Source organism: Haemaphysalis longicornis, unplaced genomic scaffold (assembly GCF_048455015.1).
Source record: "Haemaphysalis longicornis isolate Haplotype H1 unplaced genomic scaffold, Haemaphysalis longicornis Haplotype H1 scaffold_7, whole genome shotgun sequence".
Lineage (NCBI taxonomy): Eukaryota > Metazoa > Arthropoda > Arachnida > Ixodida > Ixodidae > Haemaphysalis > Haemaphysalis longicornis.
The window spans coordinates 2024577-2051684 of NW_027526422.1; the positions used below are offsets into that span (position 1 = coordinate 2024577).

Sequence of the window (27108 nt, forward strand, 5' to 3'; positions counted from 1 at the left end):
GGCGATAAAAAAAGAAACTTCACAGAACAGAAAACTCCAGTTTTCAAACTATCTCCTAGATGTCGCTAGGTGTTCCATCGAGCGAAAATTTGTATTCTGCAGGCTCGCGAAACCATCGATCATATGTGATCGATGGCCTATGGAGCGGTCCCAAAAGAGTTAAACTAGTCTCTCCTCGTTATAATGAGGTGGGCTATTACGAAATAATGGATATAATAAGCAAATCGTAATTCCCCTTCAAAGTCCCTAAAAGAAACCAGTGTATTGAAAGCCTCCATTTTAACAAGGTAGGATTTTCCCATTACAGGGTATAGCGAATAAATTTCGTTAGGAAATAAAATTCTGAACCAATTTTGCGAAAGTGCACTACGCAGATTTGAGACGGTGCACAAGGCGACCACTGTGTTTAGCAGTTCAAAACTCCCGCCATGAATCCTCCAGTTGTGCGCACAAAGCAGGATGGCGTGCCTTGCGCCCGTGAAGCCACTCCTGCCTTTCTCTCGCTGCACACCGCACGCAGCCACAGCACGCCCGTGGCGTGCTCGCCTGCAGCTGTGGTCGTTCGCCGCCGTGCACCTCGGGAGCCGTGTTGTTGTGCAAGCTGCGTGCTTTCTTTTTCCCCACTGCTTGGGCCTCATCTTTCATCGTGATAAGCACGCGATTCAGGCTGCATGAATGCATCCGGTGGGAAGTGGAAGGGAAAGAGTGCGGGACCAGAGCCGTCGCATCCTGCACGATGCTGTCCGAGAGACTTCTTTGCAGCAAAGTCTGTCTGAAATATGAGTTACTTATTTTGAACTGCACTAATTTCCTTTTCAACTTTGGAATGCGGTTATTTTGTTGTGTACTGCCATGCGGTGAGATCAGATTTTGCCCACTATTTGTTTGGGCTAAGTACAGCTAACAGCATTTGCAGTAAATGCCCACTACGGCTTTAATGAAATCGCGGCACCCGTTTAGTTTCGTCATACTAATGACGTTTACCTGTTTATGCAAATGTAGTGCCAGGACGCAGAGTAAATAAACCTCCGTCAATGTCACCAATGGGAACGGGGACCCAACCTCGCAAAAGGGGGTGCTGTGTCCGAATTGCGACGAGGAGCGTGGCTGCGGCCCTGACGGGCGGGGGGGATCTTTGCTGCATTCCTGGGCGAGCTTAGGAGCACAGCCTCGGGGCGGCACTCTGGGTGGCCCTTGCAGGAACATCCTGTCCAGCTTGGACGTGGCCATGCGGAGGAACCGCCAGGCTCTGCCGTCCGTTGTGGGCCACTGTTCCGAGCAGCTGGATGCCCTGCAGAGACTCCTGGCCTCCGAGCTCAAGCTCCAAGGGGTGAGTGAGGCCATGGGAAATGATCTTCCAAGGTCTTGGACCTTAGACCTGGCCTAGTTACAGGCAATAAAGTGAGGAGGGAAAAAATGTGGCAGCAACAGTTGCGGGTAGGAAAGCAACAGCAGTATAGTCCCACGGGTATACCTCGGCAAAGTTGGCGCGGCTCACTCAAACTCGCGCACAAATTTTTTTTCCGAATCACCACTCACTCAAACTCAGACTCAATGCTGAGCAGCACATCTGCACTCACTCAAACTCAAACTCACAGTGAGCGCAAAACTCAGAACTCACTCGGACTCAAAACTCAAATTTACTCAAACTCAAAATGTACTCAGTACTCAAAATGTACTCAAACACAAAATGTACTCAGTACTCGAAATGTACTCAAACACAAAATGTGCTCAAACTCAAAATGTACTCAAAACTCAAAATGGACTTTAAACTCACGATGAATTCAGAACTCAAATTGACTCAAAACTCAAAATGTACTTAAAACTCAAAATGAACTCAGAACTCTAAATGGACTGAAAACTCAAGCTGAATTCAGAACTCAAATGGACTCACAACTCTCTCGTGCTAGGAATTTACTTGGGCTCAGGTGGACTCTGATTTCAGTAAAATTCAGAATTTTAAAATTCACACGTAAAAATATTACGGGTGCAATTTCGTGAGCTCGAACTCTTGCATTCGGTACGACATGACACCGTAACTTCTGTGAGGTAGGAAACAATTTTCGTTGCAGATTTAGTACACCTACACCTGCTGGCCATGATGATTGGCGCTGGTTGCGAGCAATTGTACACGTATATTGGATACCAAACTCTTGATGTAGGCACCGTGTTCATGTTCATGACTGAGGTGGTCCGGACTTGATGGTGTGCTGGGGCCCTGGGGCGAAACAGACAAGATTGGGCGACGGGACGTGCGCTCACTGCTCAGTTCAATTACGTCGAAGCTGTTTAGGGTTACGGTTCCGTGCATTCTTGCTCTGCATCCTGAAAAAAACGCCTTGAGTCAAAGTGAGCTGTCCCCGTGGATCTCTGAAGTGCGAGGTGTTCATTGTTTTTTAATGCGTAGCATTCTTTGCCGAGTACCTCACTCCCCCCCCTCTCACCCTGCCAGGATCGTTTAACGCCCTGCATTTCCACAAAAATGCACATATCACGGAAGTTCAACCTGTAATCATTATAAAAGCGTAAATGTGGATAATTCATCAACCGAAATAAAAAAAAAACTAAAAAAAAAACGAAATAATAAGAAAAAATATCAAAAATGGCGAACCGTGTAACACGGGAGTCATGGATAGCCACAGATTGGGTTAAAATCCAAAGTGATGTGCCCCTAGGGCATGTGGGGTATCAAATTGAAGGTCTCGAGGAGGGAAATCACGTGGGACAAACAAAAATTGCTTCGTGGTCATAATCATGACTTAGTTATCGTGAGTCATACAGTCTGCACGTAGTACAATGGACAGTCCTAATCTGGAAAAGAACGTCCGCTGTATCCAAAGTATGCAGTATCTGAACGAATGGGGAGGGGGGGGGGGGGTGTTATGAGTGCAAAAGTTCGAACTTTCACCAATACTGCATATACATGCTACAGACACTTTGTTGTTCTTTCTACGCGCCTGCAGCACCTCTGCACAGCGTTCACGCGGGGGAAAGAATAACCTAGAATAATAAATGCTGAACTTCATTGAACCTGAGTTCTTTATACATGAAAAAACTGTCAAGAGTGGAGACTCGACTCCGAGTGTGTTCTATCTCACCAGAGTCGCGTTTATCTGCAGCAGCCTTGTTCTTGACGGTTGAGCGGACCATCTGCTTAGATAGGCCTGTACTTTTTCGATGACGGCCTGTTTTTCGTCAAGTTCGACAGCGCTAACCATGCTTGTTTATCCGACAGTGAAATCAACTACTTTGCCGCTCGTGCCGCTGGTCGCACAAAAAAATAAAAAAGGCCAGTGGCACTGGCTTGGCTATGCAGTGACCTGGCTGCCGACAAAGTTGTGAGACATAAGTTTCCTTGTCAAAATAAATTAAGAAAAAGCATATCGGGTGCCGGCATTGCAGAAGTCTGCTATAAGCATTCAGTCAAAACAATTTCCACCTAAAATTTAGTCTGTTGTGGCCGATAGTCCGCTCTAGCCAGGTCTGTTATGAGCAGAGTGAACTCTATTAAAATGCACGGGGACCAGACAAACCAACAGAAATGGTCTGTTCTAACCGGAAGTCTGTTGTTGCCGGATCCGCTGTAATGAGTGTAGACTGTAATAAAGGTTTGACTTCATAATAGCGACCCGTAGCGTGATGTGGTCTCAAAATAATGTTACGATTAGGGAAATAACATTGGACAAATAAGAAATACATCTTGGTAGTAATAATGACATAGTCACGGTGAATCATACAATGATTTAAAATTCATTGGGATGTCGCTAGTGTGTCCAGCACCGAATTGAAGATATCCCTGAGGGGATTCACGTGGGACAAAAAAAATTGCTTCCTGGTTATAATGGTGACACAGTCATGGTGAGTCATAGATATGGTTAACATTCAAAGTGATGTGCGCTAGGGCGTGTGGGGTGTCAAATTGAAGGTCTCGAGGAGGGAAATCATGTGAGACAAATAAAAATTCCTCCTGGTCACAATCATGACGTAGTCATGGTGAGTCAAAGTGATGCCGCCGGGAGGTGTGGGGTACCAAATTGAAAGTCTTGATGAGGGGAATAACTTGAGGGGACAAGTGAGAGGTGCTTCCTCGTTATCCTCATGCGATAGTCGTGGGAAGTCATAAATTAGGTTAAAATTCAAAGAAATTCCGGCAGAGTGTGTATCAAATTAAAGGTTCGGATGAGTGACATCATGTGGGGCAGATAAAAAGGGCATCCCGCTGACCAGTATTAGTTAGGAGTAAACTGCACAAATTCATCGCAGATGCTAGAACGGTAGCACAAAAGGAATTGCGGTGTCAAAGGGAACAGTTTGAGGGAGGAAATTCAAACCAGGCAATGACCGCATTGTAAGATCATTACGTGCGTTCACTTCATGAGTAAAAATTCGGAGTTGTTTCGCAAGCTCATCGGGGCTGTACAGTTATTGGTTTCCGTGTCGGGATTCGCGTGTAGCTAAAGCGAACACATGCTACTTAGTAATGGCAAGTTCAGTTGTGAAGGACGGCAGTATTGTAAGTGCGAAGCTCCGAAGCGTAAAAATTCATTTATTTCACTTCCACATTATTCCCATCATCAAACATTTCGAGGAACACTTCGTCTTCTTCTGGACTGACCATCATCATCGTTGGTTCCTGGACTGGTGTTCGGAGACGGCTGTGTCGTAGAATAAACGACCTACTTCCCCAAGTACCCAAGGCCCTTACAATTCAAAAACCCTCATCTGGTGCTGCAGAGGGATCAATCGTGCTTGTGGCGTTTGACCAGGCTATCTTTAAAACGTGGCTTGGTCAACACCCTGCGGCTCTCAATGTCTGGAAAAAAGCTCGCGTAGCCACCAAAACAACACTGGTGAACAGCTGCAGGGGCAAGATGGAAATGGAAATCAGGAAAACTTTTATTAATATCGGGATAGGTCAACATCCGCAGCCAACCACTGCTCACTGTTTCCCGCTTCTATAACTTGTATAGACTAGAATTTTGCCAGGTAGGCCATTTTCTAACGATCGAGGCACCACCTGGCGGGCATTTCTTGGGGACTGCGGGGCGAGCAGACGACGTCGAAGTCCCACGCTGTTGCTCCAGGCTGCGCGTGGATATCACACGTCCAGGTGTTATCGAAAATCGGTAAGTGCCATTTATTCGGTGCGTCAGCAGCGCCAAGTTCAACAGGGCTTTAAAGAGAACGTTCAAAGCGTCTGAGAGCTGTGAGATTTGCCCATAAATTATGTCACCAACTCGCTAAAGCGGCGGACCACCCCACAAGCGCTTTGTCCTGACGGGAGTTGCCGGTGAGGCTACTTTTAACTGCCCAAGCCCGACTTTTCATCCCCAATTAATGTTTATTTTCTTAATTGGGGGCAGGTTGCCATCATTGCCTTTACTTCGCAATGTGCGGGAGCTACTCGTCCAGGCGTGATTATGCCATTGTTGGCTGCACCAACAATCAGCGTTAGGGCAAAGGGCTTGTACAACAAACGTGTGAAGTGCACCATGACAAAAGAAGTCTCTACCTTTGCAAAATCTATTTGCTGCACAAATTTCCTGCGCCCCTTGAGCGCCGTTGCAAATTGGTCGCCGTGCTGAATCGAAAAGACTTCGAACCAAGCAAATTTGACAAAATACGTTTGGTCGTACGACGCTGCTTCTGGAGGCACTGTTTATTCCCCCACATGTTCAATCCCTATCGCACGTTTTTGTTCTCTGGAGGTATGTTCTGTTCATCTCATCGACGGGAAGCCGACAAAAATCATCCGGGCACCTACGCTGCAACTTGGGTATGCAAAAAAGCTGCGCCGAAAGCGAAATAAAAGCGTCGCGGTGGTGGAGAATGCCCGGTCGTGTCAGGAAATAGCTGTTCGTGGTTCCCACCCACCGCTCAAACGGTAAAGTTCTTCTAAGCAAGCAAACGGCCGTGAAATCTTCGTGTATCAAATAGGTTGCCCCTGTTTGGCAGCAAGAAAAAGTGTTATGAGGCGGCAAATATTTTACTTTTATGAGCATGTACGTCTACGAACTGCACAGTTCTACGAACCAACTCAATATAATGTAAAGGAGAGCGTATTAAATGGCAACACGTTCGCGCACTGACAGCAGCAATCCATGCTTAGAAACTTGCGCTATCGCGCGCCGACCAAAGGCATTCGCTCACTGCGCCAGCCCTCTTACTTCTTAGCGTATACATAGGAGGCATATCAGCTCAATAGTTCCTAAGCTTTTTCATGGGAACGCAGGCTTGTTCACGGGTGTTGAGTGTTTCAATGTGTCGACCAATCATGCTTTCAAGATGGCGTGCCAACAATTCACGAGCACAATTATATCTATGGGGCACTGAATAAGACATTTTTATTTAACCAGTGATTATTCAGTACCATAATTTCCGATAGTTGCATCCGATCCACCTTCTTTAAACTAGACAAATATTTTGATACCGTCCACGCTCTATCGGCGTCACTTCGAATTTTTACGAAATCTGTGTCTAGCCATGACTATATCATGATGATAAGGAGGACGCATTTCTTTATTTATGCCACGCGATTTCCCTCATCGAGACCTTTAACTTGATGCCCCACAAGATGTAATGGCGTGACATTGAATTTTCACTCAATCTATGACTCGCCACAACTATTTCATGACTGTAAGAACATAGCATTTTTATATTTGCGCCCACGTGATTCCCCTCAATGAGATGTTTAATTTGATAACCCCCACACACTAGCAGGATCATTTGGAACTTTAATCAAATCTGACTAACCATGACTATCAAGACTAAGCAGGATTCATTATTTATATGCCCACGTGATTCCCCTAATTGAATTCAATTTGATACTGCACATGCTGTAGCGGCCTCGCCTTGAATTTTAACCCAATCTATGACTCACCATGACTATCTCATGATTAGAACCATGGAGCCTTTTTTTATTTGTCCCACATGATTCCTCTCATTAAGATCGCAAATTTGATACCCTACACGCCCGAGCAGGGTCACTTCGAATTGTAACCCAATATGAGTCTCGCCATGACCATCTCATGACCATAACCAGGAAGCATTTTTGTATTTGTCCCACGTGATTCCCCTCATCGAGACTATTAGATACCCAACACATCCTAGTGGCATCAATTTGAATGTTAACCCAATCTATGACCAGCCATGACTAGGTCATAATATAACCATAACACATTTTTGTCCCACGTGATTCCCCTCATCTAGACCTTGAGTATGATTCCCCACATGCCCTCGCGGAATCATTTTGAATTTTAACCCAATCTATGACTTATTATGACTGTCCGATGACTATACACAGGAAGCATTTTTTCAAATTTACCTCGCGTGATTCCGTTAATCGGCACCTTTAACTTAATACCTTACACGGCTTAGCGACACCTGTTTGAATTTTTACGCAATCTATCTCATAATGTGTTCGTTATTCTATTTAAACGGGCGTCGCCCAGTCAGTTCATTTGACAACCCATTTGAAACAGCGGAGGGGACAGCCGCCGCCCCTTTGGCCTGATGCTCACCTTTTTTGCCCTAGCAAATCAAACTGTTAACAGAAGAAGGCGAACAACCAGCAAGAAAGCGCCGCCGTGTGCTTTCCCACCACCCTCTCCCACCTTCTTAGAGGATCCATCAAGAGGAAAAGGCGCGATAACCCTTTTTTATGACCTCACCAGTCGATTAATGTTGTCGGACGACTGCTTCTCGCTGGCTGTCGCCCACACAGCAAGTCGTCCTCGGTGCAGTCCAGGGAATTGCTTATGCAGCACTTCATAAAAACTCACAAGACCGTGTCATCGTGAAGGGAGCGCAACGCGTGGGGCATGTGTAGACCGTATGTGTAGACCGTAGCGAGAGCCAGTCTGTGCAGGCGGCCAGCTAGCATCTTGGGGTATCTATTCGTAGAGACGTCGCATGGCACTCGCGGACAAAAGTCACCGCTTTGTACAGCAGCACAGGTGCACAGAGCAGTGCCCGTGGAACGAGATCTTCGGAGCGTTGCATGCTGAGAGCTGCTCCTTCAGCTAATGCCAGCAGCGTGCACTTCTTCTGGTGACACCGAACTGGCGCGAGGCGGACACGTCGTTGGCTTTGGAAAACCCCCGACTTTTCTTTTCAGTGCTACTGTGAACTGGCACCAAGCGCCTAAACTCATTGTGAGCAAGAAGAAAGTAGCATGCACACATTCACTGACATTGAGAGAAGCATGGGGGGAGAAAATGGGAAGAAGCAACAAAACAAAGATAGGGTGGCCAGAAGGGGAGGTGTGAAAAGCGGCCACAAAAACCGGTCCCCAAAGTGCGCTGAACGCAATGGCGCCTGGTCGGAGTGAAGCAGACGACGTGCTGCGGGGCGTTGCGCGAGTCCGAGGAATGCGGGCCATGTTCATGCTGCTAATCTGCCCCACCGTCGGTTCTTTTAAGCGCCTTTTCATGTATTTCATACTTCTGTATTCACTTCAGTGCCGTGTAGCGTTGAAGCCGGGCCGCACACATTTTATACTAATGCGTGAGCAGTCTTTGCCGAGTACTCCAGAGCCCCAACCATTTAACGCCTGCATTTGCTCAACAATTCATAATGGCCGCAGTTTAGCCGTACGATCGTCATAACAGCGTAAATAGCGATAATTGCGCGAATAATAAACTCTAAATGAAGAGAACTGGCGTGGGAATGCTAATGCATTAGTAGGAAATTTTTAGAATTAATGTAGTTTTGTGTTTCGGTGTTTTTTTCTTTTTTCAATACAATTTTGACTCGCGCCAACTTACCCAAACCAACTTGTAATGCTGATTTTTGGTGTCATAAACTTGTCTACTCTCCTGCACTAACATGTATGTTTAGAACCGCTACTAGCCACTGGTGCATGAACATTGCATTGCGTTCTCTGCTCAAAGAAAAATAAAGTTATGAAAACACGTTCAAGCAAGGAACAAATCTCAGCAAGCTATTTACAGAGCACTGGTTTCTATCTACAGGATCTTAACTCGCTTGTTCGTGTTCATTTTGGTTAACTCTCTCTAGGAAGAAGTGAAGTCGCTTAATGCAATAGAAGCGTACAACAGACCGTGTCAGCACGCCAGCATGCTTGCTGCAGCCGACATGTGACAGTCACCCAATTACTCGCCACATCTCTGCAGCGGAGTGTGCGTGGAGGCGAGCTGTGCTGAAAAATTATGCTAGCTTGTCCACAAGTAACTGGATCAAGTTTTACAGAGCACAGGATGGATACAGGAGTCCACCGAGGCCTGTCAGATCTTGGTATTGCACTAGCCCACTGTTCAAGCAGATTTCTGTGCGCCGGTGCTCTGAACCACGACCAGATTTATGTCGTGCTCTGAACAAAGATGTTTTTTCTGTGAAGGACCTGTACTCAAGTTACGGCCAGGTACGTAGCACCGGCGTTCAGTTTTCTGCTCTCCTTCATACGGCATCTCTAGCGCAGCTTAGAAATGCATGGCGAGCAAAAATAGACGCTACGTTTCCGATGAAGGATGACGCACCAGCACCCCACCCCCATCATGACACGGCGTTCTACGGGGGCTGGCGACGGCAGCTGCGGCTGGCTGCGGTGGCACGGGCAGGCACGGCGCAGCGCCCCATGCAGCAGGGACACGAGCCGCGCTTTTCACAGCTCCCCTTCTAGACACCCTAGTGAAGAAGGCGGCATGTCTGATTGATGGTGGTGGCGATGGTGCCCTTGTGGTTTCGGTGGGCTGCCAGTTTGCCAGATGACAACTAGAATTATGCCAGTGACCGCTACATAGGTCGAGGCATGACTTTTGGCCAAATTTTTTGTGCCAAGAATGCAGATGGGGGACTGCCACTGCGAGGCTGCTCGTAGTGCATCAACTTGAGCCCTTGCCAAGGAGTCCGTCTTTGAAGCCAACCTAACCGAATGAGACCGCTTTCACCAGATAGAGTTGTTGGGGGAAGAGTGGCAGCCAAACAGTGCTCTTTCGCCCAGCAAACTAGCCCGTTTTCGGTTACATTGTTAGATTGTTGTTTGGATGTTAACAGGGGCCATGGAGACAAAATACAAGTTTGGTTCATTGAAAGGAATGCTTTGTCCCAATAACACCAATTTTATCACAAACTTCAATCAAATAATGGAGAACAGACAAAGCAGTAGTGGCTCCTCATCCACTGCTCTATGACATCATAGAATAGGTGCTTGTTTGTGCGATTGGTGGCCGTTGGTGTACACCGCTGCTAGAGTGAACTAGAAGTTAGAGGGGTTCAAATGACCCATAGGTCCCACGTATTAAAAGGGAAGCAGAAAAGGTGTTAAACCATTTAGGGGCGCTGTAAGCATTACCCCTCCATCGTGGCACAGCGGATACAGTGCCCGGATCCTACACAAAATCCCCCTGAGGGACGTCATTTTTAAAAAATTTTTTTAGTTGGTTAAACTTTTAGAGCTGCCTTTTATTTTACTGCGAAAAAATATAACATCAGCTAGCCTCATGCAAATCAAGAACTGGCCTTTCGCTTTCTGTTTTATTCCCATCAATACAAAATACACAAAACAGAACCTTTGGCGTGCACCGGGATGAAGATGCTGATGTAACGAGTGTTGTGTAGCAAAACAGTTACACTTAATGCCATTTTTAAATGTGTAACAAAGCTGAATTCATGTACGTCGCTTACAAGTAAAGGTCGTGGTATACATTTAAATAGAACAATTTAATGATGACGCCGTTTCTGTGAAACAACATCTTCCACTGTTTTTTATATGGGCCTGGTTAAGCTGTATCTCGGTACTCACCAAAATAGCATTCTCAGATTTTACAAATATGACTGGGGGAGTGCAATTAGCTCTGTTTATGTACGTCTGGTTATGTGCATCTATGTGCGGGTTGTGTACGTGTCTGGCTATGTACGAGTTTGAAGTAGGCAGGGAAGCTGCAGAAGTAATTGCGGCCAGTTCATGGCCTATGTGTTAGTATGTGTTGCTTGGCTACCCCCTCCACTAGCACTCGCATACCTGCCAACTCTCCCGAATTGTCCGGGAGACTCCCGAATTTCGACCTAATCTCCCGATTGTACGAAAGCTGTCTCGAATCTCCCGAAAAGTGGCCGCCACAGTAGAGGCGTTTTTTTAAAATCACGCGCGTACTTCAGTCTTTCCTGCTGCGACAGTTGTGGTGCTGCGGGAAAGCACTCGCCACTATACTTCTAGTTTATTGTAACCATACCGTAGAGTAGCGCTAAGTATGTTCTAGGCACTATAGACTGCTATAGAGTACCGTGCATCTGGGCGAAGGCCAGCCACGAGACGCGCTCGCCACCGTACCGAAAGAAGGCGAGGGAAAAGGTACCACAACTTTCGCGTCTGTCTGTCGCAGCTGACGTTCCACGCATAGTTTTGGCACGAAGCGTTGATGCGAGTACTTCGAGTGTCTGCGTTAATGCGGCGTGTTGTCAACTTGAAATTTGTAGCAACGCCGGCCACTTCGGATCACCAACTGCCAATGGAGATCGGTTTGTTCGGTGGAAGGGGGGCGGCTGTGGTCGTGTGTGCGGCTGTGGCCGTGTGTGCGGAAATCTGTTTCGAGCAACCTCTGCAAGGACCGCTAGCTACCACCACGGAAAACAGGTCTTTCATGAACGCGGCAGACAGGCAGGCATCTTGCTATAGGAGTCATTGTCTAGAGCACGACCAGGTTTGGAGGAAGTGCGAGCGCATTTTGTATGCTAGGCCTACGCCGCCTGACTAGGTGTCAGTTGCATGTTTTCCTGAGTTCAGTTGTAAGGTCGATGGCGCTGTCAAAAGCAAAGAAGTAGCACTTGAGAGTATTTCTGGACTCGTACACATCTGAGTTTCCGTGCTTCATGACATCACGGAAAGGTGATAAGTACGGATTCTGCAGCTCCAAGCAGCTCAAAATAAACATCCTTACCCCTTTCTGATGTCAGTTTCCAAACTCAGTAATTTGCAAAAAAAAAAAAAAATCCCTCCCCCCTTCTTTCCCCCCCCGAATTTTCATGTTGTATGGTTGGCAGGCAGTCTTGGACAGTAACTAGTTACTAGTAACGCATTACCGGTGACTAATTACTTTTTTCAGTTACTCGTAACTGTAACTAGTTACTTTTAAAGGAGCCATGAAGAGAAAATGCAAGTTGGTTTTATTCGAAAGATTTCGTGTTTTATAGTGCCCCCAGCGCTTGTCCGGATACAAACGGTGCTTTATTCACTGAGAAATTAAACAATTTAGGTTAAAATTTTGATTTTCCCGCTCAATCGTGCGTTTTCGTGGCCCCAAGTGACATCACGGGAACCGACCGCTCTGCAGCCTAGAGTACCTTCATTCACGCATCCGCGGTACAGGGTAGAGACACGTAACGCTGGCGCCGCCATGTTCGGTTGCTCGCTCGCCGCCGAAGCAAGTCATTGTGTCAAAACCGCGCTAAAATTATCGCCGCAACGCGGTTTACTGAAGAAGTTTGAATCATATTGTCTGTTTCGCGTTGCTAGGTCTCGTGGGAAACGAAAAGAATAATGCGTTGAGCCCGTTGGCCCAATTGCGGCGGCACGGGACCGTTCAAAGGTTGTCTCCACCCTGTAGCGGTGTTGGTTTGTTCCCGCGTTTCTTTACGTTCCGTAACCTAGATGGCGCCACCATACCGTGGCAAGCGTTTGGTTTGTTTTTGCCCGCATTTAAACCTGGCTTGTTTTTGTTCTGGGAGAAAATATTCGTTCCCTGAAACAGTGCTCGCTCGACAAATGGGGTCACGTAAGACACCGTTGCTTGCGTCAATCGGCCAGTGTCGTCTGAGACAACCCCAAGCCCCATAGTGCTGTGCAGCTAAACCAAAGCATGCTGTGCGCAGTACGAACAGCAGAACGCATCAGTACTTCTATGTTTACATGTGCTTTCGTAACTTCCACTGTTTGTCCCATCATTCCTATTGCTTTGTAAAGAATGTGCCCTAAATTTAAGCGCAAATGGCTCGTTCGTCTAGTTTGTAAGCTCTACCTAATTTGCGTCTGCTTCTGCCAGCCTCCGCCAATCGCAGAGCTTAGCCCATGTGACATCACAGGTTCTGTTGCGGGAAATGAGCTGGTGGGTCGCATGACCATTCCCGTTTTTCCTAATTATGTAGCTTATTTGAGCGAAGTTTACGTTAAAAGTGGTGTCAGTATGATTCTAACGAGACAATCTTGTGAATGAACCAAACTTGTGTTTTCTCTTCATGGCTCCTTTAAGTTAGAGGAACTTGTAACTGTAACACTGTTACTTTTTTGTAGAGTAACTGTAACGATAAATATCGTTACAGTTACTTTGTTTCTATAAAAAAAATTATCCAACAGCAACGCTCACTAACAATCGTTGTACAGTTTGCGCGTTTCACTTTTTCGGCTTTTCCTCCGGAGAATCTTCGTCTACTTCATCTATGCCAGCTCACTCCCTTTGCATGGGTAAAAAAAGATCTGGACTAGAAATGTTTAGGCGTGCATGTGTGCGTGGTGTTCCACGTGGTCCACTAAGGGCTCGAAGTTTCTAAGCTGCAGTATTTTCCTCAGCAGCGCGACATCCCTCTCACCCATACCCTGCGACACGCGCCTAAGCGCACGGGGATGCATGTTGACGCGCCAGAACCTATAGTCCGATGCGCGGCTGCACCATTTTCGCCACATCTGGAGTGCAGTGAACAGGAAAACAAAGGCGAACAGGAAAACAACACCCACAAACGCCGCACAACGCACTGAAACCTCTGCACTTTCGCGGAAGCCTGGAAAACTTCCACCTAGAGCACTGCACGGGCCCGGGCCGGCCCGAAAGCCCGGTCCCGACCCGGCCTGCGGGCCCGGCCGGGCCGCCCGAAGTCGATTATCGGCGGGCCCGGGCCGGGCCCGGGCTCAATGCCGCGGGCCCGGGCCGGGCTCGGGCTCGACGCCGTGGGCCCGGGCCGGGCACGGGCTTCAATTCATAGGCACGGCTGCTAATAGGTCCGACGTGAGGTGTAGGAAAGAGCATCAAAATGAATATTCTTGGTTTATTGTTGCGCGCTTCTTGCTGTTATTTGTACGCATTGTTTTAAAAACGTGTTTTGCTAGGTCTGATGGTCACTATACTGCAATTTTAATGACATTTCTTGTACTGCATCAAGATTTTATATTTTAATGTATAACATACCAAAGATACGATTACAAGGAATGACCAAGAGGAGAATGAATTAATTCAGATATCCTGGAGCTTTGCACCTATATCTATGTATGTACACGTGTGTTTTAGATGTCGCACCAATGAAAATGCGGCTGCCGTGGCCGGGAATCAAACTCGCGTGCCAGAGAAACACCACCGCTTAACAACCACTGCAGGTGAGGTATTTCAACGCGCGTACATACTCGTTTATTAAAATGTGGGTCAAAAAATTTCAGCAATACCAACTTGTGGCCTAGGCAACCACGTGAAGTTGCCAAGAGTCTGGTAATCAAAGGTTATGATGTCTCTCGTGTAAGAATACGAGCTATTATTACGCCGATGTTGCGTGAACTGCAGACGGTGAAAGCTAAACTACATGCACTTTTAAACCCTTATTTGTGCGTTTCAGTTCATGACGTGCTTGTACAGACTAGATGCTTCGTCTGATCGCCCGGAATATAATAAACAAACTTGCTTCAGCGTCAAAGACCGGGCCTGGTCACACACGCGCTGGCCATCCCTAGGCCAAAAAATAAATTACTGGGCCAGGTCAGGCCTGGGCTTGAGATGGCGGGCCCGGACCGGGCTCGGGCTAGGGGTTACGGGCCCGGGTTGGGCTCGGGCTTCGCGAAGCGGGCTCGGGCCGGGCTCGGGCCTTAAAATCAGGCCCGTGCAGTGCTCTACTTCCGTCAGTGCGTCTTTCTCATTAGCGACGTGCAGCCCCATTTGCAGGGTCATAAAACGCCGCGGGGAGTCTCTTGGCGGCCTCGCGCTCGTCCAGCCCTAAGCGCACTCTAGAGTGTTCGATTCACAAGTCACACTTGCTTGCAACCATTGTGCGGGACCCCTGGCCGTATTTGGGACCACGCGTTTGGGACCCCTGGTCTAGAGGCTTCATAGAGCTGTCAACAGTGCTCGAACGAGGTTGAGGAAGTAATAAATTTCATGCCCCTCCACACATACGACGACCCCAACAATGGTGGCCCCCGGCTGCCCTCACACAAGCCAGCATCTTGGCCGGCAGACGTCTGACCACACTGCCACTGCACGAAGAAATGTTCTTGGAAAGCTTCGCGACTTCGTTTCGAGGGCTGTGGCCGAAGCGAAAACAGTAGCTACATCTGCTCCTGAAGGTTGGGTGCAAGGAATACTTGGGCGAGCTTCGTTCGGCCTACGCCTCAAAGCAAACAAAGGTAGGGGTTCCTGGGATCAGAGACGTGATTGCTGTGGAAGGCTGGGATTGTGAAAGCAGTGTTTTCCGGTCGCGACGGCAAAATCCACCTTTGTGAGGGCAGGGGGAGGAGGAGGAGGGGGAAAACAGTAAAGCGTTCATTTCAGTTTCTATTCCCTTTGGAAATATCTTGTCTCATTCCGGGGATGGGGGTGGCTGGGGGTTGGGGCGGGAGAACGACTCCGAGGGCCCACGGACAAACGTCGCTTCGGCAACGGCTCAAATTGGTCCCCGTCTCCGACCACAAGTACGAAATTCAAAGTTAACGAAGCGCTTTAAAAACACCTCGACAACCGAAGTACTCCCACGTCCGTGTCCCCTTTCCTCCAAGGGCCTTCCGTCAATCCGCCACCTTTTTCCCATTCTCTCTCACTACGTGGGGCGGTCAAGCGACGGCATTGTAGGCGAAAATAAATTAAGTTGACATTGAAAGATTGTTTCTGCTGTGTCGTCCTCCAACTCTGTATAGTATAAGTTCGGCCTCTCTGATTCCAACTTTGAAAAACAACTAATTCTATGCTACAATGATGTTTGCAAATAAATTTCTTGCAGCGAGAGTGTAGCAACAAAAAAATAAAGTTCCGTATGATGGATAGCAAAACTTCCGTAATAAAAAAAATGAGGCGTACACGATTGTTGGTTTGGGCATGAGAGTGCATCACTTTAAATTCCCCTCGTGTAGGCTTTACTAGGTGTAATTTTTACTACCTGCTTGCCTTCGTACGTTTTTATTAAATAAGCCAAATCTTTTTAGCTATTACTTAGTTTTATACAGTAACGGAAAAGTAACGACGTTACTTTTTTGCAGTAACTGTAACTGTAACTAGTTACTGTTGGAAAAAAGGTAACTGTAACTGTAACAGAGTTACTTTTTTGGGTTAGGTAACTGTAACTGTAATACTGTTACTTTTTTTCGGTAACGTGCCCATGACTGTTGGCAGGTATGCACTCGCACAACATAAACCAACCCAGTGATTTAGTGCACAGCAACAATACGGGGCATGTTAGGCAATTTTGTATACATATCTAGGTATTAAAAGCAAATAAGATAGACCCAGCCGGTATTTGAACCAAAGTCTTTTGCGTAGGAGCCTAGTATTGTATCCGCCATAGAGTTTCATGCAATAAAAACTAGAGGGGAAGCTAGTCAACGCGAACATGGCAGCGGCGCTTAGGCTTCAATGGGAATGATGGGTAGTGCTGGAACCGGATTGCGTAGGATCGAAACGGGCCTCTGGCTGCGCAAATTGTTTGGTCAGCGGCCGCCGACTACAGCAGCACGCGGACTTCTTTAAAAACCACTTGTAAAAGTTTCGGTGCTGGTGGTTTGTAATAGGAAGAGAAAAGATTTGTGCTCATAAAAAAAAAAAAAAAGAAACCAATTACCTTTGGAAAAGTTATTCTTTCCTGAATTAGTGACATTCATCAAGCTGCATTCCTATCAGCTGCCGGTACTGCTGGTCTATGCCGTAGGAGCCGGTGTTCGCACGTAAGGTGTGGCTGTTCCAAGCGATTCGCAACTGTCGTCAGCTTCGACAATACATTGCTCTGCCGAATGAGCAGCGCCACAACTCCTAATTTGCAGACAACTTCGCCGCACAGAGCGCCGTCATTTGTGTTTTCGTGCTCGCTGTGCCGGCAACGAATTGATAGTCCGTTCAAAAAGAAACATATTTTTGATAGCTTCTTCCAACAGATGCTTTCAGATCCGTAGGCAGATGCGTTCATGTAAATCCAAAACGAAAACGAAACTGCTTGCAATCCATAGTAACTTCCACAAGCCATCGAGCGCCAATCCGAATCCAGAACTACCCATCACACCCATTGAGGCGTACGATCGCAGCGCCAGATCCCTCTCTAGTTGTTATTGTATGAAACTGTATGGTATCCACTACGCTATGACGGAGGGGTAACTTTCGCAGTGCCCCTAAACGGTTTGACGTCTTTCTTTGCCTCACATTTTGGGCCCTGTTTGAGCCACTCTATACTTTCTTTACCACTGCTGAGAAACATTGTAGGGGTGCCTCTAGTTCCATTTGATCGTATAGCTGATGTGCAGTTAAAGCTGATTAGCATGTTTTTCGTGCTTGCTCGTAATACGTTACTCCTGCTCACATTGCAACACTGCGGCCGCAAAAAAGTTCAGTCATTTTTTTTTTCAGTTAAATAAACATCTTTTGTGGCAGGAATGGAGCTGAGGGTGTCACCAAGAGCCGGTTCTTTGGAATAGAACCGACTTGTATTGTGTCCTTATGACAAAGTTAAAAAAAAACAGCGCTACGGTGGGACAAAGAAGGCAAGACGAGACTGGGTGCTGAACTAACGAGTTTATCGTGCCGTTGCGAAATATATACTGGGAATTTTCGAATCAAACCTTGTGGGCTTCATGGTGATTATCAAAGAGCCACACGATGATCACCTCGGATTTAACCCTTTGCATTACAACTATTGCCCACTTTGGAGCCGTTCTCGTTCGCAGCCATTTTGACAGTTTCTGGTGCCCCGAAGAAAAACACAAACTGTGCAATCATAAGTAACAGGATATTTATTTTTTCTCTTGCATGCTCCTTTACCAATATTGGAGCAGCGTGTGAAACCGCTCGAAGCATTCTTGTGGGTGCAGGCCAGGGTTATTACTGCAGGTTTTGTGGAAAATTAATTTCCCTCCTGCCTCTTTTTCTTTTCCTATCGCTAAAAACAGCACAGTCCTTGCTGCTTCGACATGGGAGCTTGTAGATAAAATGGGTCGTCCCAAATTTGCCTTTCCTTGCACTCCATATGTACAGACGAGCCCCGCTTTTCGTCTCGAGCCCTCAGCTGTTGGATGAGGTTGCAGCAGTACTGCAGGTTTCACTGCTCTTTCATCGCATGATTCTGCAGCTGTGTGCGCCTCCAAATAAGACTATGGAAACCTCTAGATGCGAGGAAAAGATATTTCGCCACCAATTCATTGTCTTTTGACAAAATGCGTAGTCGTCCAGTGCCGTCTCCACTGTCGTCGGGGTCTTCGTCACTCGCTTCTGCCGGATCACTGCTTGATGAAGGCACGTGATTCTCTTCCTCACTGGAGTCGTCACTGCTTTCACCAAGTGCACCATCGTAGACCACCTGCGATAATAAACCGGCCGTGCTTCTCAGCCAACAGTGCGCATGGCAAGACGCCCCGCAATCCAGATGGGGCTGCACCCTAGTGCAAAATGGAGAAGACTTCAACTTATCCCACAAGAGATGGCGCATCATATTTACAAATAATGCACACGCGGCGCAGTGAAAAAAATGCAAAATTTAACCTTGAACACCCATGTTGGGCATATCCCGATGAGGGATCGCTATGGCCGTTTTGCGTTGTCAGGCATGGCCCGGCAACAGACCACAGAGGGTTAATGACTCAAGGCACATTCCCACTGGCAATTTGCGACGTCACACGACGTCGCAAAGTGGTGAGCCGGCCGTTGCGTTTCGTCGCTGTGCGACGGCGGAGTGGATCGCTCTCAGACCAAATTCCCTCGTCGTGCGACGGCACCGCAAACCTAAATAGCCAATCAGGGCCATGGAGTGGGCTGACGTAGTCGGAAATGAAACGTTTGTTTACATCGGCGGTGAGCCTCCGCTGCCACTGCCAGGTCCGTTGGTCTTGTCGGGTCGGGCCAGCAAGCAATGTCGCTTTCGATTTTGTTCTTTGGTCAGTGGCTTCAGTGTACACATGTACTAATAAACAAACAGTGTGGGACTCATCAGTGCAGAGAACCGTGTTTGAATTGTAAAAGCAAGTGATCTTCGTATTAGCTAGGTAAATAGCGGGACGGTAGGTTGACTTGAAGCCTTTTTGTACTTATATCGGGGAGTGGCGTAGAGTTGGGATGCATCAGAACTTTTGTGTCTGCGAAAAGAAGTGAAATTTTCGAGCTGGGATGCGAGTGTTGTGGCGTGAAAGCAAACGTGTGTATTTCTTTCTGCAATATTATGTTGAAAAGTGCCTTTTTGAGTTGGTTATTTTCCGCTCTTTCCGCAACCCGCAATGCTTTTGGCACTGTTCCAGGATAGTAGCATGTGTTCCAAGTGATTTCTAGCTCTTCTTGTCGCGCTCGTCTAGTACATTCTTCTGTGAGAGCAAATAGTGGAAGCAGCGAAGAAGTCGTACAGGTCAGGTAACAGCTCCGCTAAACGCAGTCGCGTCGTCCCTCGTCGCAACTGTGCGACGTCCCGCAACGTGCCCGAGTCGCAAGTGGGAATGTGCCTTTAGAGATGAAGTTGCGCTCTGAGCACCAGACGGCGCAATTGTAAGGTGTCTTTTTATAATTTCAACGCTGAGAATATTATTTTCTAATCCCAGGCTGTGTGGTATAAATAAGTGCAGAGCCGAGGCAAGACTTGTGCAAGGTACGGGGACAGCTCGTTGCGTCCCACCAGCTCTCTCCTCTCAACCCCCAGGTGCATTTCACCATGATCGCAATTTCAGTAATGTTGCCGTGATTAGCCACCTCGCCTGTGGCAGTTAATTTTACTACAAGTACTTTAACTATTATACTCGCATACAACAGCAACCAGTTTTGTTACTGGGCGCTGCCCGAACTTATTGCGGCGATGCAGCACACACCACTACTTTTGGCTCGTTGATTGTTCTGTTCTTGAGCCTTGCAAACCTGCTGTCAAGCACAGCAATAATGTGGCATTTTATAACATTGCAACAAGTCCAAAATTTCGCTTCATGAACCCCAATTTTGAACTCATGCACCATGCTTCACACTGAAAAACCAACCTTAGTCAAGTGACGGGCAACCAGTTGTTCAAAGGGAACTTTGAGCCAGACAAGTTCCTGCAGCCCAATGCAAGATAAGTGTTTGGTAGTGCAACAGAAAAAGTGACTATACGGGAACCCTACCGATAGTGAAAGTTAAATTAGGAAAAGCTCGGTGAAGCGCATGGAGCGTGTGATCTATGCAGCGTCCGTGGCACGTCTGCTGCTATAGCGATGCCCAGTCGCGGAGTCCATTTAAGCAAACTTGGCCCAAGAGCCAGTCAGGCTTCAACACTTTCGTGCCTGCGCCTATTCCCATTGATAGCATGTTATCGGTGAATACAAATTCAAATTTTGGCGCTCTCCGAGCGCTTCTGGACCGCTAACACCATGCAAATGGTAAAGGAGGAAGTATTTTATCAGATTTGCTTTCGAGTTTCGTTTTTCCGCCGCGGGGGGGTATTTTTAAATGTCCTCACCGGTGGGGAGACGAGCTCATGTGGTTTCAGTAGCACCATTGCTGCTGCTCACTGATGCTTCGCGCGAACGTCGAATTTCGATGGATTCCGAGGTATCTGAGCTTGAATCTGTGCATGATGGTAGCAGCACAGACACGGAAGACGATTTCGATTCATCATACTTTAGTACGGACGTTGACAGTGCGTCAGGTGCCCTGAACCATCAACAGGTGTGCGCCGCTGAGTTTCGCTTTCTTCTCCGGTCGCTTTATCGCAGGCGCATTGTTGTAAACATATCCAGCCCTGTTCTAAAGGTCCCAGCTCTTATCAGCAGGGTGTCGACTTCGTTCCGGTGAGACCACTTGGCGCTGGCAGCCAAAGAGTTGAGTTTTTTTCACGAAGACGGCCTTGGTGTAGTGCTCAGGAGCTGTGCGCAGCAGTTCGTTAGAGATATCGATTTCTGTGTGCTGTTTTTCAAGAGATATGCAACCGCACGAATAAGTATGCATGCATGCATATTCTCAGACAGCCAACATACAGCGAGAGCTCATTGAACAGCTGCTGTGCTGGGATGTGCGACATCTCGCAGGTCCCACCGTCCCTCCTGTGGTGTCCCGTAAAACTGCACCTCAGGGCCCCCAGTACCAACCACAAAAAGCTGATAAATGCCAGAGCTGCAAACTGTGCTACGAAGAAAAAAAGGTTGAGCAGAACACAAATGTTCTCTGTGAAACACACGTAGCCAACCTCTGTTTCACCGCGTTGAGAAACTACTTCTCGGTGGCATGATAGGCACCAGTGTTTATATTTTTGTATGTAAATAACTTTCGTACTTACACCGCTCATATTTGCAGTAGTATTCTTTAAGAGTCTTACGTTAAAATTGCATATTTCAAATTGTTTTTATGTCTACCCTGTGCAAAGTAGCATTGAGGTTATCATCAATTTTGTAATGAATCTGTTGTTTGAAATTATTACTGTTGGAAAGCTCTATTCTTCCTCTATCATTCCTTATCATACACTTCAGCATCGATCATTTCCTGGAGCACCCAAAAAGTGCAGATTTTCCCGCGGTCATGAAAGTGCTACAGTCTATCGGTTGCTTCGCTTCGCTGTGTTTCTTTTTGTGCTCTTTGTGTGTTTGCGAGCAAGCAGTGCAAGAGGTGGCTGGAAAGCGGAAGATGAGACCTTGCTTAGGTTCCGCTCTGTGGCCAAAGGGCTCAGGGCGCACCGGGGGGGGGGGGCATGTGGACGGGTGTGTGGAGCGAGCCTGACGTGTGGGGACGTGGCCCAGGGGCAGCTGCGGGTGCGGGACTACCGCCTGGTGCACTGGGAGCCGCGCGCCCAGCGGGGCTCCTCCCCCTCCTGCCCCCCGGGCCCCTCGGCCAGCGGCCCCCTCATGTGGCGGCTCCTGGAGGACCCCTCCGCTCGGGCCCACGGGAGGAGGAAGAAGGGGCCGCCGTGGCAGGCCGGACACTTCCTCTTGCGGTGCGTGGGGCTTCCTTCCTCCTGCGGGGTGCATGGGCAAAGGCTGGGCTCTTCTTTCCCACCGCCTGTGCAGTACCAGTGGCTGGCTTGTGCATCTCTGGACCAAGCACCCGCAGTGTCCAAACAGTGGCGGGCTGGCCTGGGGGCTCATCTACAGTGCTGCTCTTGTGAGGGGCACAAGAACAGAGCTCTTGGTGGCTGCAGGGCAACTCGTCGGGCTGTGCGTGGACACCGAACGTCAAAAAAAGCGGGCCCGTGTGGGCGCAGTGGAGCACTTAAAAGGGACTTGATTTGGCGGGGGGGGTTTAATGCGCCGACGCTACACAGGGGCACCGTACTGGAGGGCTCCGGATTAATTTGGACCACCTGGAGATCTTTAACGTGCGCCGAAATCTCAAGCACATTGGCATTCTTGCTTTTCACTGCTTAAAACGGAGGCAGCACCAGTTGTGCGATGCAACAAGCACCATAAACAGGGGAAGGGCTGTCGGCCACTGTGTACATTTTTCAGCAGTGCGAGTTCCGACGTCATGAATGTTGAATGGCCCAGCAAGATTGGTGAAGCTTGTCTAAGCATTTTCCTGAAACAAACAGTAAGGCTAAGTGTACAATGGGCGCGTGGAACAGCTTTTGCTGAACATGTTTTTGCAAAGCCCTTAACTTGAGCTAGTGGAACACTGCCGTACACGCTGGCTGCCGCACTACCACGGGTGGTCAACTGCTTCCATTTCAGTTTTGTTCAGTACATGTGCGAATGCGAGCTGCCTCCAGCATGTATACCAGGGGCTGTCAAAAGTTTTGAGACCAGCCCCTCTGCTAGGAACTTACCTGCAGTGCAATCCACTTATAACGATGGGGACAAAACCGGAAAATCCAGTCATTATAACCGATTATCATTACATCTAGACCGCCAAAAAAAGAACATACGTACTTCTCCATGCATATTCTTAGTTACTTGCCAGTGATGCATGAATTGGGTGGAACAGGGTGAGTCGCGGTAAAGAATGCTTTATTACGGGATACATGAGTAACCAGAAAATTAATCATGCATGCTCAAAGAGGTATGAAATTTGCGCTTGCTTGAGCGGCAGCTGGAGCTTGACACCCGCTGTGTCGCCCATACGCGTGCGGCAGTTCTTTGGCGTGTACGGAACCAATCAGCGACTGGATGGACTGCTGAGCACTCTGTGAAGGCACGGGAGCCGGTGTGGTGGCATTGTTGTCACCTTCGTCACTATTTTCGAAGAGGCATGGCTCTTGGTCTCGACAGCTGCTCCCCTGCAGTGGCGTCACCAGCGCACTTCTCGCACGAAGCAGCACTGTTTTCCCTGTCATTTCTGAAAAGTCTTCCAAGAGTGCTCAGTTGTCTCGTCCCAGGCAGACTTCTTTGCCTTTGCTGCAAGAATTGGTCCAGTGATGGGAATGGGGTCTGGTTGCGAGCGGTCAAGAACCACTGGCAAAGAGACTCTTTGAGGCACAGGGGATCTCTAATGTCATTTCACTGGTTGTCGTGGCCTCTGGTGCCAGCCTTCTTGCAGACATCTCCAGCGTTGGTGGCCGTTAAAACCGTCGACTGCGAAAGCCCCTGTGTGTCGGCAAGGCTTCCAACCTTGAAACCCTGCTGGAGGAACCTTGAAACCATGCAGGCAGGAGCGCCGTCCCGTGATGTTTTTTTGTATTTCGTGGGGTTTCTTTATTCGTCAGAATAAATGAGTATGCAATTGGTGCGTCACCGAAAATACCGCAGTTAGGTGTCCTTCATGGGGGCCTATAAGTGCCGCATTGACACTTTAATGATCGGGGCAGTGCTTCTTGAGTTGAATAATTAATTACGATTACCTAATTAGATCTCATTAACGAAAAAATCACTGGCCCCTACTCCACTGTGCTGGAAACATTATGCAATAGGTTTTCTTTAAAGGAGCCATGAAGAGAAAACACAAGTTTGGTTCATTCGAAAGATTGCCTCGTTAGAACCATACTGACCCCACTTTTAACGCAAACTTCGCTCAAATAAGCTACATAATTAGGAAAAAAGGGAATGACCATGCGACCCACCAGCTCATTTCCCACAACAGAACCTATGATGTCACACGAGAATGCTCTGCGATTGGCGGAGGCCGGCAAAAGCAAACTCAAGTTAGGCAGGGCTTGCCAGTTTGCATAGTGAGCTATATGCCCGTTAAACATATTGCACATTTCTTTTATGACACTAAGAACGGTGGAGTAAACGGTTGAAGTTCCGAACAAACACGCAAACGTGTACGCCAATGTGTACGAAAGTACCGCCAGCCGAACTCGACATCTCGCCGTCGCGCAGACGAATTTTCGGGTTCGAGGCTCTTCGGGGCCAACGAACCGTTCCAGCACGTACAGCCGCGACTACAGAGAAAGAAGTATTTCAGGAGGGGAATCTGCTGGGCTGGGACAGCGCGGGCGGGCTGCGCGTTAATGTCACTGTCTGGCGAGGAGGAAATGCAGCTTGCGGAGCAGCACAACAGGTGGCGCGTCAAGCGCGTTGCAAAATAAATGAATAGAAGTGCTGAACCTTTTAGCAGCAGTTATTGATAAATACTGCCCTAGTTACAAGCCGTACCGCGCTTGAAACGAAGCATTAGAAGGAATCCCGGAGCAGACGACGTCTGCCGACGCCGCTTTCCCGCCACGACTGGTTCACTCTCGCCGCTCTCTCCTCTCGCGGGCGGCTTCTAAGATTTGCGCGCGCTTTCAGGCAGGGTGGCGAAGCTAGGACAGTCTAAATATGACTAATGGCATAGAGGATCAGAACCGTCATTCACCGGAGCTAATATTCTCAACCACAACGCGCTTTCGTCCTACGAAAAACGTTTGAAACGTGATGATTTCTTCTGCCGCGAACAGACTCCAATGAAAGTCCAGTCGCGCTAGGGATTCGTCGGCGTCGTCTGCCTGGTCTGCCCGGCGTCGGCGGCAGCTGGCTATGCACCGACTCAGCTTGAGCCTTTTCTCTTTTGCGCCTCGCGACAGAGGGCACGTCGGGGCCGTGCTTGGCGCCGTGACTTTATCGCGCTGCCGTGCCGGAGCAAGCTCTGTTGGCGCCTCCTCAATAATTTTTGCTCTGTGGCCGCGACGTTGCTTGGTATCTTAATCCCTTGACAGGAGGTTGGCCGTCATATCGCCAACCAGCAAAGGTAAAAATAGAAACGAGGGGAGTAAGGAACAGCCAGCAGCGACGAGATAGTGACAGTCGTCGCAGAAGTTTCGGAATGGTGTTGGCTTACTGCTGTCGTTACGAGCTCGTTTCCAGTTTACAACCACTAGCAGCGACGAGATAGTGACAGTCATCGCAGAAGTTTCGGAATGGTGTTGGCTTACTGCTGTCGTTACGAGCTCGTTTCCAGTTTACAACCACTGAAAACTTCAGTTTGTTCGAGTACTTTACAATGAAATTTCATTACTGCGTCCTGAAATGCCCATGTAGTACGGGCAAATCATCGAGGGAGTGAGACATCCCCGCCGGTGAAGAGATCTCCTTTCATGTGCTGCCCAAGGACGAACCGCGGCGTAGCAAGTGGGTACGTTTTGTGAACTTTGCAACCGGAGGAGAAAGGAAGCTAAAGGAAGTACGAGTGTGCTCGCTTCATTTCTGACGAAGTGATTACGGCAGGGAGCCTTACGTTAGCTCACTCCTGGGACATGCTGGTGCTCGTCACCGACTTCGTCAAATCACTGTCAAAGCGCTCTGAGCTTGGGGAAAAAAAATGCCGTACACACCGCGCATTGACGCTCGTATCTTTCTGGTCGGAGCAGAGAGCTTGCGCAAACGGCTTTCCATACACGACACCGGCCAACTGGCATAAGTGATACTGCTACTGAAATTGAACTATTATTAACCATAACAAAAATACGGCACATACGTACCAGTCTGTCTTCGTCTGTCGCGACGGGGCTGACGAGGCAGCGGTGCAGACGGCTGGGCGTTCGTCTGTTGTGGCTATCGCGGAATGGTCGCTTTTTGGTCCATCTGCATATCCCACAACTCCTGCCGCTCGAGCACTTAGAAGCATTGAGCGTTCAAGTGGAGTGAGGTTGTTAAATGCAAGCCCGAGCTCCTCGGCGAGAGTTTTGTTCTCCGGATCAGGCGATTCCATGACTAGGGCTGCGGGTGCATTAGGTTTTACTAATATTTTTAAAATGGCCGCCATCTCGGTTTCGGCACAAGTTCCAGTTCCTGTCTGACTCCCGCGTGTGGGTGCCATATGGAGTCGACATACTAAGTATCTGTTTCATGGACCGGCTCGTATGACGCCATTGTTCACGTCACGAATTGTGCAATTCAGCGGGAGATTTAAAATTCTGGCTTAAATTGTCTTATTTCTCAGTGAATAAAGCATCATTTGCTTCCGGGAAAGCGCTTGGGGTACTATGAAACACCTAATCTTTCGAATAAAACAAACTTTTGTTTTCTCTTAATGGCTCCTTTCAGTAACTCCATTGCTCTTTCTTGAAATCTTGGTGCATGATAGTTGGGACACCCTGTACATGCCAAGCTATAATTTGAGGGCAGCGAACATGGAAAAAAAAGTGTTAATTCATATAAAAGCCGAGGGAAACTGTGAGCGAAAAAATTTACTTGCATAGTCACTCATCGTGTGTCACACCTTCTTCTGGGTCATTCAAATGGAGCACTTGGATAGACAAGCACCTTGGGGATGCAGGCCCAAGCGTCGATGATCCACGAGGCCTGTTTGAGCCAGCAGGGTCCACTTCACACTCCCCGCACCTCGGCCACTGTAAACACAGGCACTTCTGGGACAGTCTGCTGACGTGCGGAAAACAATGCACAAAACAGGACCCCCAGTGTTTGCATGCTTTGAATCCTGCCCGCTGGTTTTAGCAATGTCCCTTGCCTTTTCTTGCAGCAGCTTGATGTTGACAGCAAGACGTGCAGCTTGTTGCTCTTAACTGAACGAAGCCTGTCAGTTTCCATTGGGCATGGGCAGACGCTCCATTTTCCAGCCCATGCAAGGAGGGCTTCCTTTGGCCTCCCCCGCCAGCCGCGAAAGCAGT

General features: G+C 48.2%; 1 protein-coding gene across 3 annotated transcripts in view; it reads left to right on the forward strand.

The window, feature by feature from the left end:
- The window catches only part of LOC144144298 (pleckstrin homology domain-containing family M member 2-like), a 66920-nt gene that overhangs the window by 25022 nt on the left and 14790 nt on the right, over positions 1-27108 (forward strand). For all 3 annotated transcript variants that reach the window (XM_077675674.1, XM_077675675.1, XM_077675673.1), the window contains 2 exons: positions 1201-1330; positions 21866-22059. In XM_077675674.1, coding sequence (XP_077531800.1) covers positions 1201-1330; positions 21866-22059 — 324 coding nt within the window. The remainder of the gene's footprint in view (positions 1-1200; positions 1331-21865; positions 22060-27108) is intronic.